Below are 19530 nucleotides of genomic sequence, written 5' to 3' on the forward strand. Positions count from 1 at the left end.
GGTGAGTTGAGAGGAGAGGGAGTGGCAGTGTGAGCTGAGGGAGACAGGCAGGCTGACAGGACAGGGGGCCATCTCCACAGAGAGAGCTGGAGGGTGTGGCTAGGGTCCTGTCTTGGCTGCTTTGTTGGTGCATGTGTGTTTGAACCATCTGCTTACCCCTGTAATTCAGCAGCTCAGTACAGTACTCGACACCATGATCATTGTTTGGTTCCCCGGTGTTCCAAGCTTTGTAGTGATACAGGGAGCGATCTGTCCACCTCCAGCGTCTGTACTGCAGAGACAGGGGAGAAAAGCCTTTGGGTCCCTGAAAGAAGAGATCTCGATGATAAGGCACCATAGAAACACCTAAACCCAATAGAGAAGCCCCGACTCTCTCCCACTGCCTGAGTAGGGCAAAGGGCCGTGGGGCAGTGGGTGGGAAGAGACCAGCTCAGGGGGACAGGACCTGGAGACGCTGATCTAATAGTAACCTCATGCAGGAGGTGCTGGGGCGAGGGGGAGGAGCGGAGGCAGGAAGAGGTGGGGTAGGAGTGGGGTCTTGGGGAAGGGCTGGAGTGGGCGTGGGGCCTGGGGCGGGGAAGGGGTTGAGCCCGCCCCCTGGGGAACTCAGGAAGTCGGCACCTCTGCCGAGGGATATCAGAAATACACCCATCCAGTTCTGGGAGCCAATCCCAGCAGCCTGCTAAGCGTCTAGCACAGGTGACCTCAACCATGGCGGGGACAAGTGGCCTAACAGTGGCAGCCACCCTGGAGGGCTGTACCAATGGAGCGAAAGCAGCTCCGTGTTTGTGTGTAGACAAGCCCTTAGCAACAGACGGAAAACGTAGTAAAGTGTCACAAGGCCTGATTCTCATTTACTTCTCACTGACACCGCTCTGGCACTTGTGAAACTTCAGCCTTGGCTCTTAAGTACATAAGAACGGCCATACTGAGTCAGACCAATGGTCCATCTAGCCCAGTCTCCTGTCTTCGCACAGCGGCCACTGCCAGGTGCTTGAGAGGGAATGAGCAGAACAGGGAATCATCAAGTGATCCATCCCCTGTCGCCCATTCCCAGTTTCTGGCAAACAGGGGCTAGGGACACCATCCCTGCCCATCCTGGCTAATAGCCATTGATGGTCCTATCCTCCAGGAACTGATCTAGTTCTTTATTGAACCCTGTTATAGTCTTGGCCTTCACAACAAAGAGTTCCACAGGTTGACTGTGTGTTGGGTGAAGAAATATTTCCTTTTGTTTGTTTTAAACCTGCTGCCTATTCATTTCATTTGGTGACCCCCAAGCTGAAAAATCCCAGTCTTATTAATCCCTCCCCATATGGAAACCGTTCCATACCCCTAGTCATTTTTGTTGCCCTTTTCTGAAACTTTTCCAATTCCAATATATCTTTTTTGAGATGGGGGAACCACATCTGCATGCAGTATTCAAGAGGTGGGCGTACCATGGATTTAAAGAGAGGCAATAAGATATTTTGTGTCTTCTTATCTATCCTTCTCCTAATGATTCCCAACATTCTGTTTGGTTTTTTGACTGTCGCTGCACATTGTGTGGATGTTTTCAGAGAACTCTCCACAATGACTCCAAGATCTTTCTTGAGTGGTAACAGCTAATTTAGACCCCATCATTTTCTATGTATAGTTGGGATTATGTTTTCCAATGTGCATTACTTTTCATTTATCAACATTGAATTTCATCTGCCATTTTGTTGCCCACTCACCCAGTTTTGTGAGATCTCTTTGCGAGAAGACCTTCCTTCTTATCCCATGACCGCTTACTTTGCTTAAGAGCCTTTGGTGAGGGACCTTGCCAAAGGCTTTCTGAAAATCTAAATACATGTTGACACTTTCCCAGCAAATCCTGTTCATCAATGTGGCTGATAATTCTGTTCTTTCCTATAGTTAGTTTCAACCAGTTTTCCTGGTACTGTTAAGGAAAAGTTAGCACATGTGACTCCATTTTGGTTTGGGGCCCACCATTGTTTAAATGCCAGCACATCATACACCAGGAGGAGTGATCGTTAGATACTGAATCCCTGTGAAAATCCTCCTCCTTGTCTCCAGCCTGCCTTGACTCCCAGTATCTGGTTTTTGTCAGTCTCTAACTCTCTGTCTCTTGGACTTGATGTGAGGCCTCCCATCCTGATAAAAAAGGTTACTGATGCATGGCTTTAGGACCATGCTGTGTAATTAACATACTGGTATAGCACGAGGAATGCACCAAGCAGGGATAGGTGGTAGATAAGACAAGGGTTTGTTTATTGGCTAAGGTTTCCGATGCACGAAGGCAACATGCTTTGCTAAAAAGTATATAACCTTTGTATAATCTGTACTCAGGGTCCCCTCCTGGCTAGCGGGGGGCACCACGCTCGAGCGTAATAAACTTAGTGTCTTTTGGGAACTCTGCAGTTGTGGACTTTGTTTATGTGCCTCAGCCTAGATTCGAACTGTGCGTGTCCTATCAGGTATAATTTGCAGCATTTGTGTGCGTGTCCTACCAGGTGTAATTCGTAGCATTTGTGTGTGTGTCCTACCAGGTGTAATTTGTAACAGTACTGAAGTCAGGTTTACTGGCCTGTAATTGCCAGAGTCACTTCTGGAGCCTTTTAAAAAAAATGGCCTCACATTAGCTGTCTTCCAGTCATTTGGTGAAGAAGCCGATTTAAATGATTGGTTACAGACGACAGTTAGTAGTTCTGCAATGTCACATTTGAGTTCCTTCAGAACTCTTGGGTGATGCCATCTCGTCCTGGTGACTTATTACTGTTTAGTTTATCAATTTGTTGCAAAACCTCCTGTAATGACACCTCAATGTGGGACAGTTCGTGTTCTGTTAGTGACTGTCACGGTGCTTTACTGTGAGCTCGACGTGCCCGTGGGGTCCTGTGTGTGCTGCTCACCCTGATGCAGTCTAGAGACAGGAGAAGCAATGTTCCAACACAAAGGAAGAGACTGATTTATTTCTGTTTTCTCTGTAACTTATGTTTTTACTTCATTTACAATAAATCAGATCCACAACAAGCTGGGGAAACTGGTGCCATGTAAATGTGAGTCATGGTCAGGGTGAGATGTGGAAAGCAAAGATGTGTCTATATAATTATTCCCATTACAGGCACTCATCTATGCAAATGCAAAAACTCAACGCTGTTAGAAGAATCTCCACACCTATTTTCTGCGTGGATGTTGGAAGGCCGCAGAGCTGGAGGGTAGGTTTGCGTAGAGACAAGGATGGTCACACCGTCCCCTCTGAGGAGAAACAGCTGCTCAGTATCAGAAGCTAAACTCTCCTCTGCGGTGATACTTACAAAACACTTGACAATGGCTGGATAGCTGGTGGGCTGAGGCCACTGTCCATTTCGCTGACCAGTATTGTCTCCCTGTGCTCCCCTGTCCGTCTGCTGGTTCCCTCCTGTTGTCTCTTGTTGCAGACTGTAGACTCTTTGGGGCCAGACACAATGGGGTCCTGGTCCATGTCTGGGCTCCTAGGTGTGACCACAAGACAGGTAGCTAATAATAATTAGCAGCAGCAGCAGCAGCATGTGCCATGGTCTGAATCATTTGCAACACGAATGTCATTGTTACACAGGTGGGGAAAGTGACTCACTTCAGAAGGAGGTCTTGGGGTGCCCAGGGAAGGGAAAGGATCCCCCATGTTCTCCACATCTCCAGTCTCCTGCTCTATTGTTGCCATGAGTGGACTTCCTCCTTTATTCAAGAGAACGACTTTCAGTCTCGTGAACGAAGTCACGTATGGTCTCAGCCTCAGTGGTTTGGGAGTTCTGCTGGAATATTTCTGCCACCTTTTCCAACTTCCTTTTCAGTAGTTGCCTCTCCGGGTAGTTGTCTGGAATGGCGAAACCTGCTTTATACATCTCAGCTGCCTCCCACACTGACTTCTGCTGGTACAAGAGGAAATTTCCCCAGTGACGGCAGACTGCCCGCTAACACCTCTTGCTGAGGCTGGGCATTTCACTCAGGAGATTGAGATAAATCTCTTCTCGGTAGTGAGGTGTGTTTTCTCCATACATGTCAGCTAAAGCCAGCCTTGAAAACACAGAGGCTGGATCTTTCTGCACAGCCTTTTTGAAGGCCTCAATAGCTGCTGCCAATATTTCTTCTCTTCTGCTGGATTTGGCCCTCCACAACTGTATCTTGTAGCAATAACCAAGGTCATAGTGAAGGAGATGATAATTGGGGTTCAGAGAGATTGCTCGCTCTAGAATAGAAATTTTTTTCCCTACAAATTCTAGTTGAAAGAACTTGAAATTCTAGTTGAAAGGGAAAAATGAGACTCCATTTGGGCTGAATGAATTTCCACTACATGCTACAATCATGGGGCAGTGATTACAGAGTGACAGGGTTTCTTTCTGGTTAAAAGCAAATTGCTAAGCGGCAACAAAGAACTAAGCCTGGATTTCAGTGTCTGACGTCCTCACTCTCCCATGCATGGGACCAGTATGAATGGGTTGAATCTAACCTTTGTGAAATCCTCTTAGTACTTCTTGTGTCCTAGAAAGCAACACTGCAAAACCCCATGACTCATTGCAATAGATGCAGCCCGTGGTATTTGTTATGTCACAGAAAGCTCCCCTCTTTGTAATGTCAGGAGAATTTCTCAGGGGGGAAATAACAATGTACAAAACATTTGTTCAAAATGTGTTTCCCTGTTTGAATGCTCCTCCAGCACCAGAGCTGCTAAGTGAGAGTATTTAGAAGTGACTATTTTGTTGTGCAGTTCACCTTTAGGGCTGAAGCTAGCTATTAACTGGAATATTTGATGCGTGTTATTCCAAGCCAAAATGTACATCATGATGTCACAAAACAGAGCCCACAAAACAAAGGGATTTCCCATGTAAGAACTTGGTGAATCTGGAGCTAAGGTTGCAAATGCAGTATGGACCAATAATGTAAGGTATGGGGGTTAACCTAAATAGAAATGTAACTTTTAAGGAGCTGACATCTAGAAAATTGAATCTTCAGGGTGCGCTTAAACCCCCTCAAACATTGGAAATCATCTGGCTGCCCACTGGGGTCATTTATGTCCTGGGATACGTATATGTGTGTGTGGAGAGAGAGTCTCGCACTGACTTCAATGGGGGCCATTTATCCAAGGAGACAGGAAGGGCCTGACTCTCATTTACACAAAGGCTAGTTCCCAGCATGCTGGCAGCGTAAAGCGAGTGTAAATGGAAAGGCCCCTTCGCACGGCCAGGGTGCTGTGAAATGGCCGCAGGGTGTGCCTACCCTGGAGTGAGAGGTGGGACCGTAGCATGGGCTGCCCTTCCGGCACTAGCGTAACCTAGATATCACAGCTAAAAACAGCAGTGACGCTTGGCGGTGCAGGACCTGCAAGCCCGTCTGGCCCCCCAGGTACGTACTTGTGTTTCTAGCCCACATCCGGGTCTGTGCCACTGCGGCTTCACTGCTCGTTTTAGTCCCACTAGTTAGATTAAAGCTCGCACGGGGATGCCTACCTGAGCTAGACACACCTGCGACTGCACTGTAGCCATAACCTTAGTATCAGTGGGAACGGGGCCCACTCTAGTCAGAAGGCAGGAGAGAAATGTAATGGGGAGATTCTGAGGGTCGGCAGAAGGTAAATATTCTGTCTCCGGACATTTAATTGAGACAATCGAGGCCTGTTACACCCCTCCCCCTGCTGTGCATCCTGCATGCAGATGTGGTTGCCCCATCTCGAAACAGATAAATTGGAATTGGAAAAGGTTTAGAAAAGGACAACAAAAATGATTAGGGGCATGGAACGGCTTTCATGTTAGGAGAGATTAATAAGACTGGGACTGCTCATCTTGGAAAAGAGACGACTAAGGGGGGATATGAGTGAGGTCTATGCAATGATGACTGGTGTGGAGAAAGTAAATAAGGAAGTGTTATTTATTCCTCATAACCCAAGAACTATCGGTCACCAAATGAAATGAATAGGCAGCAGGTTTCAAACAAAGAAATGGAAGTATTTCTTCCCACGATGCACAGTCAACCTGTGGAACTCTTTGTTGTGAAGGCCAAAAAAGAACTAGAGACGTTCATGGAGGACAGGTCCATCAATGACTATTAGCCAGGATGGGTAGGGATGGTGTCCCTGGCCTCTGTTTGCCGGAAGCTGGAAATGGGTGACAGGGGATGGATCACCTGAGGATTCCCTGTTCTGTTCATTCCCTCTGGGGCACCTGCCATTGGCCAATGTTGGAAGACAGGACAATGGGCTAGATTGACCTTTGGTCTGACCCACTGTGGCCGTTCTTATGGACTCTGTGGATGCAATTTTGTATCATCTGCAAATTTTGCCACATCACTGTTTACCCCCTTTTCCAGATTATTTATGAAAATATTGAACAGTCCTGGTCCCAGTACTGACCCTTGGGGAACACCACTACTCACCTCTCTCCATTCTAAAAACTGACCATTTATTCCTACCCTTTGTTTCCTGTCTTTTAATCGGTTATTGATCCATGAGAGGACCTTCCTTCTTATCTCATAACAGCTTACTTTGCTTATGAGCCTGTGTTGAGGGACCTTGTCAAAGGCTTTCTGAAAGTGCAAGTACACTACTTCCCCTGGATCAGCCTTGTCCATATATTTGTTGACCTCCTCCGAGAATTGTAATAGGTTGGTGAGGCATGATTTCCCTTGACAAAACCCATGTTGACTCTTCCCCAACAAATAGGATGTATTAGCAGGAGCGTCGTAAGCAAGACACAAGAAGTAATTTTTCTGCTCTATTCCACGCTGATACAGCTTCAGCTGGAGCATTGCGTCCAGCTCTGGGCACCACATTTCAGGAAAGATGTGGACAAACTGGAGAAAGTCCAGAGGAGAGCAACAAAAATGATTCAAGGTCTATAAAAGATGACTTATGAGGAAAGATTGAAAAATCTGGGTTTAGGCTGGAGAAGAGAAGACTGGGAAGGGTCATTTATATACTTGAAAACGGTTATAAAGATTGTTACAAGGAGGAGGGAGAAAAATTATTCTTGTTAACCTCTGAGGATAGGGTAAGAATCAATGGACTTAAATTGCAGCAAGGGTGTTTTAGGTTGGACATTAGGAAAAACTTCCTGACTGTCAGGGTGGTTATGCACTGGAATAAAGTGCCTAGGGAGTGTGATGGCGTGGCTGCCTGCCACTGGCAGAAATGGGGTTAAAAGCAGCCCTACGGAGAGTGAGCTGTAGGCAGCCAATTAGAAAGGGGCTGAGAGAAGCAGGCAATCATGACCTGGCAGGCGCATATAAGAAGGGCTGCACGGCGTAGCAGAGTTCAGTAGCCGAATGGAGTTTGTGGGGAGAAGACCAGGCTCTGAGCAGGAAGAAGGAGTGCCAGCACCTGGGATAGAGCAGTGCTGCAAGCAGGGGCTGGGGGAGCTAGGGAGAGCTCTGGGCTGGTTGCTACAACCTGCAGGCTGAGGACCTGAGGTATGGGCAGAAAGGGTGCTGCAGCTACATGGGAAGTGGCCCTGGGACAATGGACTGAAGTTGCCACTGGAGGAGTGGCTGAACAGAGGAAGTGAGGAACTGAGGAACTGAGGAAGTGAGCTGTAGCTCACGAAAGCTTATGCTCTAATAAATTGGTTAGTCTCTAAGGTGCCACAAGTCCTCCTTTTCTTTTTGAACAGAGACTGTGGGTCCCCTGGAGGGGGGAGAATACAGAGTGTGGCACGGCCAGAGGGCAGTTGTTAGGATATAGATATTCAGGCCTGTCTGTAAAGGCCTATACTCTAAGAATTTAGGTGTATTCTTATCACTTGGCTAGAGATAGAGGTATAAAAGAAAGAATCAAAACCACTGTCTGCCAGTGTAAGGGCCTTCTCTTACTGTGACAGTTTGTGGCCCTGTGCTTAGGCTCAGGCCTTTGGCTAAGCAGCAGAGGCAGCCATAAGCTGGGAAGCGAACGGTCACATCCTCACATTCCAAACTAGTCACATTGAAATAAGGTGCTATTGGGCTGTTAGGCACTATCAGGACAGGATTGTATTCCTATCACCTCCAGAGAAAGGGAAGTGCCTAGAAAATGTAAAAGGAAACTTAGTTTGATAGCATCCTGTCTGGCAAGAACTCACTTATCAATAGCTGGGATGTGAAATCCTCACTTCTGCATTGTTTTGTCATTATAGTTCCCACTTTGCTGTTGTTTGTCTGTATAATCTCTGTCTGGTTCTGTGATTGTTCCTGTCTGCTGTATAATTAATTTTGCTGGGTGTAAACTAATTGAGGTGGTGGGATATAATTGGTTACATAATCATGTTACAATATGTTAGGATTGGTTAGTTAAATTTCAGGAAAATGATTGGTTAAGGTATAGCTAAGCAGAACTCAAGTTTTACTATATAATCTGTAGTCAATGAGGAAGTGACTGGGTGTGGGTGGGGGTGGGCATGTGGGTGTGTGAGATGGGAACAGGGAATGGGGGTAAGAAAATTGGAATCATGTTTTGCTAAAGGGGGAGATGGGAACAGGGAATGGGAGTAAGGAAGATGGAATCATGTTTGGCTAAGGGTAGGAATGGGATCAGGGACACAGGTGTAAGGCTCTGTGGTGTCAGAGCTGGGAAGGAGGATACTAAGGAAGGAAACTGGAATCATGCTTGCTGGAAGTTCACCCCAATAAACATCGAATTGTTTGCACCTTTGGACTTCGGGTATTGTTGCTCTCTGTTCATGCGAGAAAGACCAGGGAAGTAAGTGGGTGAAGGAATAAGCCCCCTAACAGCAGTGTCACTGAAGAGGACTCTACGGTTCTGGGAGTGGCGTGGGTCCTGGAACAAAAGTGATGGCAACAAGGCACCACCAGAGGAGGGGGCCCTGGGAGTAGAGCTAATTCCCATCACAGCCAGCAGGAGGCGCCACAGTGGTGACTCCCATCCCGTCACAGGGAGGTTGTGGAATCTCTGTCAAAGAGTAGGTTAGACAATCCCCTGTCGGTGATGGTCTAGATAATACTTAGTCCTGCCTTGAGTGCAGGGCACTGAACTAGAAGACCTCTCGAGGTCCCTTCCAGTGCTATGATTCTATGAAATTGTGTTCATCTGTGTCTGACAATTCTGTTCCTCATTATAGTTTCAATCACTTTGCCTGGTAGTGAAGTGAGGCTTACTGGATTGTAATTGCCAGGATCACCTCTGGAGATTTTTTAGAAATTGGTGTCACATTGGCTATCCTCCAGTCATCTGGTACAGAAGCTGGTTTAAATGATAGGTTACATGCATAGGTTTTAGGACTGTACATTTCATTTCTGTTTAACTAGCTTCCTCATTTTTGTGTAGTTCCCCTTTCTGAAATTAAATGCTCCTGTGTTGGACTTCTTTGGTGGTCCCCTCCCCCCAGATATGTTCAATTGAATTATTTTATGGATGCTATTACAAAGCGGTTCAGCTAGATTCACCTCTTGGGCTGGACCCTGTGCTCCCGTTTAGAACTAAATCAAGCATGTAGAAGCACTCGTCCAGACTCTAGGGAGATGGGGATAAAAATCTCGGAGCAGAAGGAATTATGGTCCTTTTATCCTGTTTAGATTCTCAGGGGCAAAGATTCCTAAACACAAGCAAGAGATCCGCAGGACTAACCTGGGTTAGCCCTAATGGACACATCGAGCTGGCATATTTCATCAGCTCTGGCACCATGTGAATCCTAAGACTGCAACACGTTTTTGTGTGTATGGTTACTTGTTTTAACTTTGTAAATAATGCTCTTATTTCTTTTTCCTGGTTAATAAATCCTAGTTTACTAGAGAAATGTCTACAAGTGTTGTCTTTGGTGTGAGATCTAAGGTGCAAATTGAGCTGGGTGTAAGTGAGTGGTCCTTTGTGAGTGAGACTAACCTGAATATTTTGTTATCTTTGGTGTAAAGCAACCATGGGCAGGGGCTGGAGCCGGAGCAGCCCGGGGGTGGGGTGGGGTGGGGGGTGCTGGAGCCGGAGCAGCCTGGGCTTGGGGGTGTTTACACAGGGGAGGAGCAGGAAGGGCTGGGAGAGGAATACCCCACAGCTGCTGGGTTGAGGTCCTTGGACTGGCATCCGGGACAGAGGGTGGGCCGGGTTCCCCCCCCAGTCAGTGCTGGGGTGAGACATGAGGGAGAGCCCCTGGGGGCGGTGGGGGCCGTCTGGAGCAGCCTGCGATGACACCCGGCAGGGGCAGAACGTTAACGTGAGGTGGTCGGGGGGGCTCAGGGAGAGGGAAGCGCGGCTGCTCCCAGCGCGAGAGGCCAGGGCATGACCAAGGGGGTTGACGGGCTGAGTAACCACGGGAAGGGGCGTCCGAGGTAATTCCCCAGATGAGCCAGAAGACGGTGCTGCCGAGGGGTGAGTAGCACCAACCCCGTCACGCCATCTCAGCTCTCCACTGTGCCCACAGAATGGCCGCGCTGGTCCCCATAAAACTGCCTGAACCCCCGTAGCTGGGTCTCTGCGGCTCCTTTCCAGCTCTGAGTGGTGATACATCCATCCACAAACAGCTTCTGGGAGGGGCCCACAACCCCGGACAGCCCTGGGGCAGGTACCTGCTGACTGCCCAGGTTTGCTGTAGAAAGGGATTGCGGCTGGAAGCAGGGCACCTGCTCTGCGTGCAAAGCAGCCCCCAACCAGATAAGAGCTTTCCTGTGTTTTGCCCCTTCCCCAAGCTCCCCGTGGATCTACGCCCCGTCCCCTCCAGCATCCCCCGACAGGGCAAACCTGCCAGTTCCAACCCCCCTCTCACTCACTCACACCCAGCCTGCCCTGGCTGTCTGCTTATCCCTTCATCGCAGCGCAAAGGGGCCCGTGGTGTTTGGATGCGCCTGGCCAGTTGGCAGCGCTGGGGTGAGCGTGTTCACCTGCACCTGATGGGGTCGCTGTGCCTGAGGGGTTGGAGCACACAGGACCCCGGGGAGGGCTTTTGAACGTGCCAGGTAAGGAGCCTTTACTCCTGTCCCACCCCTTTGTCCATCTCACCCACCTGGGAGTTTAGGGTCCTTTAAGGTAATCCCTTGAGTGCCCAGCAGACCTCAAAGGTACCCCCTTAGCTGTCTAAGTGTCTATGGCTGCTTTTCAAAAGGGCTAGCAGTGTCTACTGAAAACCATGGAGAATCTTCCTCACCTCACCCCACCCCAATGAGAACAATAGAGGATTCCACCGCCCCCCGCCCCCCTGAGAATACTGCAGGGGTCTTGGACCCCAGCTGAGAACAATGGGAGCTGCTGTGTGCTGAGCTCTTTGGTAAATCTGGACACTCATTTCCACCAAGTGAGCTTCTGAAACTCCAGCCTTGGCTCCTGCTCTATTAGTGACTGTCACGGTGGTTTACTGTGAGTTCGACGCGCCCGTGGGGTCCTGTGTGTGCTGCTCACCCCGATGCAATCTAAGGGCACGGAAAGGAATGTTCCAAGATGGTGTAATTGACTGATTTCTGTTTTCTCAGTTACTTTTATTGTAAATGAAATAAAACCATAGCAGATCAGTGACAAGCCGGGGATGAAGGTGCCATGTCAATGTGAGTCATTGTCAGTGAGAGGTGCTGAAAGCAAAGATGGGACTCATGATATGGGCACACTACCGGCACTGAGCCATGCAAATACAAAAACTCAACGCTGTTAGAAGAAACTCCACACTTATTTGCTGCGTGGACGTTAGAAGGCAGCAGAGCTGGAAGGTAGGTTTGCTTAGAGACAAGGATGGTCGCACTGTCCCCTCTGAGTAGAAACAGCTGCTCAGTATCAGAAGCTAAACTGTCCTCTGCGGTGATACTTACAAAACACTTGACAACGGCTGGGGAGCTGGTGGGCTGAGACCACTGTCATTTTGCTGACCAGTATTGTCCCTTTGTGTTCCCCTGTCTGTCTGCTGGTTCCCTCCTGTTGTCTCTTGTTGCAGATGGTAGACTCTTTGGGGCCAGATGCAACGGGGTCCTGGTCCATGTCTGGGCTTCTAGGTGCTATCAGAAGAAAGGTAGCTAATAATAATGATAAGAAACAGCAGCAGGATGTGCTGTGGTCTGAACAATTCAGGGAACCCAGAATCATTTGCAACATGAATATCACTGTTACACAGGTGGGGAAAGTGACTCACTTAAGAAAGTGACCTGGTGTGTCCACGGTAAGAAAGTGACATGGTGTGTCCACGGAAGGGAAAGGAAAGGATCCCACATTTTCTCTCCTTCTCCAGTCTCCTGCTCTGTTGTTGCCACCAGTGGATCTCCCCATGTACCACGGACTTTCATTCTCTTGAATGAAGTAATGTATGGCCTCAGCCTCTGTGGTCTGGGAGCTCTGCTGGAATTCTCCTGACACCTCTTCCAACCTGCTTTTCAGTTGTTGCCTCTCCAGGTTGTTGTCTGGAATGGTGAAACCTGCTTTGTACATCTTAGCTGCCTCCCACACTGACTTCTGCTTATAGAAGAGGAAATCCCCCCAGTGAAGGTAGACTGCCTGCTGACACTTCTTGCTGAGGCTGGGCATTTCACTCAGGAGATTGAGATAAATCTCTTCTTGGTAGTGAGGTGTGTTTTCTCCATACATTTCAGCTAAAGCCAGCCTTGAAAACACAGAGGCTGGATCTTTCTGCACAGCCTTTTTGAAGGCCTCAATAGCTGCTGCCAATATTTCTTCTCTTCTGCCTGACTTGGCCTCCTCCAGTTGTTTCTTGTAGCAGACGCCAAGGTCATAGTGAAGGAGATGATAATTGGGGTTCAGAGAGATTGCTTGCTCTAGAACAGAGATTGCTTTTTCTATGATTTCTGGTTGAAAGAACTTGGCTGCATGTCTCAGGACCTCAGGGTCCAGGCTATTCTGAACAACATCTTCTAAGAGGGCTTCGGCTTGCTGTCTATCACACTTCTTAAGGATCTTGGCTAAATACACCTTAGCTTCATAGTTTTGCTGCTGTTCATGGAGAATGGCAACCAACTTCTTTTTGGCTGCTTCCCGATGTACAGGCTTGTGTGAGTGAGTCCATGATGCAAAGACCGCAATTGCCAACCCAGCAAGAAATTCCCCATTTGCTTCATCTTCTCTTAATGCCATTTGGAAACACTTTGTGGCTTCAATGCCATTGCGGAAGCCTGCTGCCAGGAGAGACCAGCCTTTCTGTGCATGTATCTCAGGGATCTGAGCTGCATGTGGAGAGCGGCTCTTCAGGGAGCTGCAGATCTTTCTAACCTTGTCCAGATAAAACTCAACCAAATCATAGTGGGCCAAGTGATAATAGATCCAGGCGTAGTTTGCATAAATGACCAGGACCTGCCGGGGGAAGTTATCTGGATGATCTCTTTGCAGAATCTCTTCGGCTTCTCTAAGGCTTTGCAGAGCGTCTTCATATTGCCCTTGCAGGTGGCAGAGATAAGCCTGCATGGCAAGGAGCGTGGGCTGGTTCTGGTAGTGAGTGTGGGCAATCCTGAGAGCCAGAGTTTGGAGGAGGTGAACTGCATCTACCTTGTCTCTGATTTCAAAGTTCCAGGTGAAGTGGCACTGGAGGGCCTGCAGCTTCTCCTTCAGACGCAGGGTGCTGCAAAGAGAGGGGAAAATGAGACTCCATCTGGGCTGAATGAATTTCCACTACATGCTACAATCATCCCCACCACCATGACAGGGAGCGACACTGCCCCCCACCTCCAGTGAGTACCCCTGCTGCAGGTATCCCCTTCAGCACCCACCAATTGTACTCCCACCCCCACATTCCCTCCCCCTCCCCACTCGGCAGTGTCCTCTTTTTGGGAACCTGAAATATGGTCACCCTGGAACAAGCACCACACTGAACAATAGAACAATCCCCCCCCCCCCGCCTTGTTAGACTCACAGGACTTCCCCCTCTGCCTTGCTAGACACATAGCCGCCCCCCCCGCACTCCCTCCAGCTGTCCCTGCGCTCAGGGTGGTGCTGGGGGGGCAGTGGGGTGACGTGGTCTCAGCTCCAGGCTGAGCGTTCACAAGAGCCCCCCGCCCCCCCTTGCAAGCAGCTGGTTCCCCTCCCTGCAGCCTCCCCGGCGCTGTAGCTCCGGGCTCCTGCTGCTGCTGCCTTTTCTCTCTGCAGTTCCTGGGCTGGTCCCATCCCACCCCCCCGGCTGCCCCTTGGCTCCAGCTCCCCAGGGATCAGAGTTAATCTCTCCCCCCCAGCAGCCAGGTTTCCTGAGCTGTAGCTCAGGAAAGCTTATGCTCAAATAAATTGGTTCATCTCTAAGGTGCCACAAATCCTCCTTTTCTTTTTGTGAATACAGACTAAGACGGCTGCTACTCTGAAACACAACGGAGAGGGGGGGACAGGGCTGGGGGGGCACTCTCTTACCGACTCCTCCGTTGATGCGGAGCGAAGCCGGAGTGACAGCTGGCCAGAGGGGGAGCTCTCCGTGAAGGTGGAGCGAGGGGAGCTCGCAGGGCGAGGTGCCAACAGTGACCTGCACTAGCCCTGAGAGGCACCAGCCTGGAGAGTCAACAGGACGCAGAATTACCCCAGAGTGACCCCGCCCCAGAGCTTTCAAAGCCGGAGATTTACAGCCCCAGAAATGCGCAGAGGGGGGTGGAAAGCTGCCTGACTTTAGCCCTGGCTGGAAATGTCCCCCCCGCCCAGCGACCCCAATGCTCCTACCTCATTGCGATCCGCTGAGTCCCAGCCCGGCCAGGGGAGGTGACGGCTCCTTTCACTGCCCCGGGTTTCTTCCCAAGGTGTGGACGTGCCCGGTTCTGGGAGAGACCCGAGTTCTGCCCGGGCAGGCTGGACTGTGGCCGCCCGGACGATGCTGCCCTTCTTATGCAGGGCGGGTTGCTAGCTGGGGATCTCACTGGTTTGGCTGGGGAGCTGCATTTCCCCGGAAAGCGGGAGTGAGCAGGAGAAAAGGAAACTGAAACTTAACTTTCCCTTCCACTTGTCAGCTTCAGCGTCCCCTCAGCCTGAGTCGCCACCTGCAGCTCCCTGGGTGACATGGGACTAGTTATGGGTGTGTGTGTTTGTGTGTGTGTGTGTGTGGGGGTGTGCACACACGCGCTTGCACACGTACAATCCTGGCCTGGGCTTCCCAGGGCACGGACGGGGTCACTCACCATCACCGCGCCGCGGGCGCTCCCTGCTAGCCCCCAACCAGCTCCACAGCCCCCTGCCCCGAACCGGTTGCCCGCGTCCCGGCCCCGGCCAGCCCTTCCCCACCACCGGGGGGTGTTCGTATCGCCCTCACGCACTTCCAGGGCCCTGCCTGGGGCACGGAGCAGCGAGGAGCAGAGGGCGATGACGGAGGCAGGGCAATTAGCCAAAGGTGAGAGCTTTGTACCTGCTCCCCCAGGTCTCCTCCTCTCCCCGAACCTCCCCCAGCTTTATCCGCGCAGGGTGCGACTTTCCAAAGGCCCCCCGCCCGGTTTAGTCACCCAGGCCCCATTGGCTGCCAGCGTGATCCCTGCTCCTCAGTCACTTGGGCACTTTTGAAAATGCCTCCCCCACATACAAATGAAACCCTCTAAAGTGAGGAAATAATAGTCAGGTTGTGACGTTATTGACATGACCTGTGACCGTATAGATCATTGTTGCAACCACTGTTATATAGTTGCAGCAAATATTGTACAGAGGTTGTGGTGTGAGGTGTCTATGGAGAGGTTAGGGTTGGCTGGGTAGGATTATGCTGTCTGTATGGGTCTATCGTTGTTGTGATTGAAGCGATGAACATTGGCTATGTACTTGTATCTCAATGCGCTTGATTCTAAGTAGCCTCAGGGAAGCATTTGGTCAGCTTCTTGAGAAGGGACTATTCTCAATAAGTGCCCAGTCAAGAAACACTTAACTGACAGTGGACCTTGGGAGACTCCAATTCACATGAGAAGTCTTCCTGGGAATGTTCAAGGTAGCATGTGAGTAATGGCTGCTCTCCCTGTAAAAGAATTGAGTCATGCAGGGACATGTGACTTGCCCAAGTGACTCCAGACACCATCTTGCTGCTGTGATTTTCCACAGTAAGAACAAAGGGGTGTCCTTCCACATGGCAGAGGATATAAAAGGCCCTGGAAATCCCTCCATTTTATCTTCAATCCTGTTTCTTACCTTTGGAGAGACTTTGCTACACTGAAGCTCTGAACAAAGGACTGAATGACCCATCCCAGCTGGGGATGTTCTCCAGAGACTTGATTTGAACCTGCCGTTTATTCCATCACTACGACATGCCTGAACCAAGAACTTTGCCATCACTGTATGTCATTGATTCCATTTAAGCAATTTTAGCTCTCATCTATATTTCTTTCTTTCAATGAGTAAACTTTTAGATTCTAAAGGATTGGCAACAGTGTGATTTGTGGGTAAGATCTGACTTGTATATTGACTTGGGTCTGGGGCTTGGTCCTTTAGGTTTGGGAGAACCGTTTTTTTTTTATTGGGGTATTGGTTTTCATAACCAGTCGTCCCCATAACGAGTGGCCCTGGTGGTGATACTGGGGAACCGGAGTGTCGAAGGGAATTGCTTGTGTGACTTATGGTTAGCCAGTGGGGTGAGACCAAGTGATCTGTTTGGCTGGTTCGGTGTGCCTTAATAGTAAAGGAAACCCAACCTTGGGCTGTAACTGCCCTGCTCTAAGCAATTTGTCCTGAACTGATACTCTCCGTTGTGTCCCGCCAGAGGCTGCATCGTTACCCAGGTTCCCTGTGCAGCCTCATCTCTTCCCTTTGTACTGCCGCATGCTGGTGCGCTCCTCAATGAGACGATCGCGTTCTATCTCCGTGGGGCCCCTGCCTGGTTCACTGCGCTGTGGGGACAGTGTGGGGGTCTCTTCTGTTCCGTCCTACATCGGTTCTTACGCTCTGCTCCTCATTGCAGTGTCTGAGCGCTTTCCAGCTGTGCATTAATTACTGTGACTCACACCTGTCACATGTTTGGTTTCTCCTCTCCCAGAGGGAGAAGCGTCTTTCCAGAGGGTTTTTTAAATATACATTTTGTTTTGTTTCAGAAGGTGGAGGATGTAAAGGGGGGAAGGCCGGTGGCTAGTTGCCATTTCCTTCTCACTAATAGGGAGGAGCTGGCTGTGAATCTGAAGGTGGAAGGCAACTTGGGTGAAAGTGACAACACAGCGATAAAGAGTTTGTGATCCTAGGAGAAGGAAGCAGGGGGAGCAGCAGCATAAAGACAATACACTTAAAAAGCCGATTTCAACAAACTCAGGGAATCGTTTGCCTGGTTCTCTGCCCTCGATCGGTAGGGGGGACTGTCCCATCATTGAGGGGTGAGGGGGGAACAGCCAGCACCGTAGGGCCACATCTAGAGCAATTTATTTAAAGGGGATGCAAAGCCGCGGTTGCTTTTTGTTGGGGGGTGTCGGTGCCTGAGGCCTGGGCTTGCGAGGGTTAACGGGCCCTGACCAGCTCCCAGCTGAGAGCTCCTTGCTGGAGATGCATAAATGCTCCTTAAAGGGACAAATCCCATCATGTCCCGTGGGCTCCCCAGCCCCGGTCATCCGAGGCTCTCAGAGCAGCCCGAGGCCTTGCCAGCCGAATGCATTCTCCCCAGAGTGAGGCAGGCTGGCAGGGGGTGGGGCCTCACCATAGCCTGCTGCGTTTCCGGCCCAGCTCTTTCTGATTCCTCACGCTCCCTTTAGGTTTCATTTCTCTGAGTTTCAGCTTCCTGATCTCTGTACAAAGAGCTGGCAGGTGCCCAGGACGGGGAGGGGGGGCAGCAGGAGAGACGTCACCCACCTTCCCCTCTGAACATCCCCCTCCCCACACCCCCCTCCTGCGAACACTTGCACGACTCACATGCATGCCCCTGTGAACACATTCCCCCCCGCACACCCCCCCCCCCCACTGCTGTGCTGGGGCTGATCCTGGCTCTGTGGGGCCCTGCAGAGGGTTGCAGGGGTTGGGTGGCATAGAAGCCGGGCTGCGTCTGCCCCTCATGCCTGGTCTCTGTGCAGGGTTGAGTAACTGGGGTGTCCAGCTGGTGGGAGGGAGCCGCGTTCCCCATGGGCTGTTAACCCTCCGAACCCCTTCCTGTTGTCAGCTCCCAGTGGCTATGTGAGCAGGGAGTGACTGAGCTCTCCTCTAACATCTAGTGATGGGATGGGGGAAAAAGACTTCTGTATTTACATGAGTACGTAAAAGGTTGTTACAAGGAGGAGGGAGAAAAATTGTTTTTCTTAACCTCTGAGGACAGGAGAAGAAGCAATGGGCTTAAATTGCAGCCAGGGAGGTTTAGGTTGGACATAAACTTCCTACAGTTGCTGTAACTACAGGGTTTGGCAGCTCCCTGGCACGGTGAGTCGCTCCTGCCCAGAGCACAAGACTAGGAGCAACGTCCGGGTCAAATTGTTGTACAGACATCCACCTTTTACCAAAAAAGCCAAAGAAACAACAAAAAAGATAAGAACGTCCAAAGCACCTTATTTGTGTTTCTATTGCATTTGGGTCTAGTAAACAATAGAGACACCTGTACATTATTTTTATTATTGAGTCTGCAAAATACAAACCCTACATTTAGATAAATTACAATGGCATGGACGTGTCCATGTGCATATTTGTTTGTTTTTCCTAAAGTTAATTAAGTCTTTTGGGAAGAATTGTCAGAGCAGCCACCAGCAAGAGTTGGTGGATGCATGGTGGCCACCACAAATTTTGTTGTGAGAAGGCCTGGTGTAAAGACAGAGCTACTTGACGCAATTGAGAGCTGTTCTGTTAAGGGGTCACTAGGGCTGAAATCACTGATGATGAGCTCTAGCTGCCGAGCCATCGACCTGGTGAAGGACAGTGGTGCAGGGAAAGAGAGCGCCTGAGCAGTGAGGTTTCCCGCTACCCACCGAGCGCTGGGTTCAGTGGTGGGACCTGAGAACGTGGCATCGCAGAGAGCAGCGGGTGGCGGCAGAGAAGCAGCAGCAGCGCCGGGGTGACCGATGGTGGCAGAGGGAAGGGTGGCAGCAGGGTCCGTTGTGCTCGATGCACGTCCTGGGTGGGGGTGGGAGGCGAACCCACATGAAGGCCCCTCTGAGCTCTGGGTCTTTGCTGACCAAGGACAGCCAACTGTGAGTGGGGTGCAGTGGAGGGAGAGGGGAGCGATGTGCTAATGGGACATTCATTCCTCAGACTTTCCCACCAGCAGCTGGGAAACTGAGGCAAAAGACACTGCCCTGTGTTAAAGGGGAAAAGGACTGAAAGGCAAAGGAGGAGTGTGTGTGTGTGATAAGAAAAGAGATCCTTATGCTTTCAGTCTCCCTAGGTTCGGCCTCCCTGTCCAGCGTCTGTCATCTGGAAGGATCCCTTCTCCTGCAAAGAGGACCCCTCCCACCCTAAATAATGAGGAGTCAATCAGTAAAGGTAAAATCAAATAAAGTGTATTGAAGGGTTTATAACAAAGAGTGGGAGAAATAAGAAGGGGAATAAAGAGCAAAATTGCACAATACAGTGATTACCCCCAAACTCAACCCTACAATACAGATATAAAAACCATCTTCACAGATCAAAGCGCCACAGGTGCTTGGGACCTCAATCCTCTGGCTAACGGCAAGGCTTTGGAGAGGAGCTCCAAGGAGTCCCTTGATGTTCCTTCGGGGCCACAGGAAAACAGAACAAATGGTACGCTCAGGAGCACAGCAATGGACGATGAG

The 19530-nt window shown here is 50.1% G+C and overlaps 1 protein-coding gene, 1 long non-coding RNA gene and 1 pseudogene across 3 annotated transcripts; 1 reads left to right on the plus strand and 2 right to left on the minus strand.

Moving 5' to 3' along the window:
* Positions 1-3701: 3701 nt before the first annotated feature.
* On the minus strand, positions 3702-5504 carry LOC144930556 (interferon-induced protein with tetratricopeptide repeats 5-like; annotated as a pseudogene).
* A 5870-nt stretch (positions 5505-11374) lies between these two features.
* On the minus strand, positions 11375-14795 carry LOC144930131 (interferon-induced protein with tetratricopeptide repeats 5-like). Its single transcript, XM_078851203.1, has 2 exons — positions 14555-14795; positions 11375-13478 (listed from the first exon to the last, which is right to left on the minus strand). The coding sequence occupies exons 1-2, from the start codon at positions 14557-14559 to the stop codon at positions 12041-12043; spliced, it is 1443 nt and encodes a 480-aa protein (XP_078707329.1). The 5' UTR covers positions 14560-14795; the 3' UTR covers positions 11375-12040.
* On the plus strand, positions 14794-19530 carry LOC144930132 (uncharacterized). 2 transcript variants are annotated; one of them, XR_013635238.1, is made up of 3 exons: positions 14794-15215; positions 19134-19240; positions 19382-19530. It is a non-coding gene; the product is annotated as an uncharacterized LOC144930132 (long non-coding RNA). The 2 variants fall into 2 exon arrangements; XR_013635237.1 differs by having other exon boundaries at positions 19143-19240.

Source organism: Lepidochelys kempii, chromosome 1, assembly GCF_965140285.1.
Source record: "Lepidochelys kempii isolate rLepKem1 chromosome 1, rLepKem1.hap1, whole genome shotgun sequence".
Classification (NCBI taxonomy): domain Eukaryota; kingdom Metazoa; phylum Chordata; order Testudines; family Cheloniidae; genus Lepidochelys; species Lepidochelys kempii.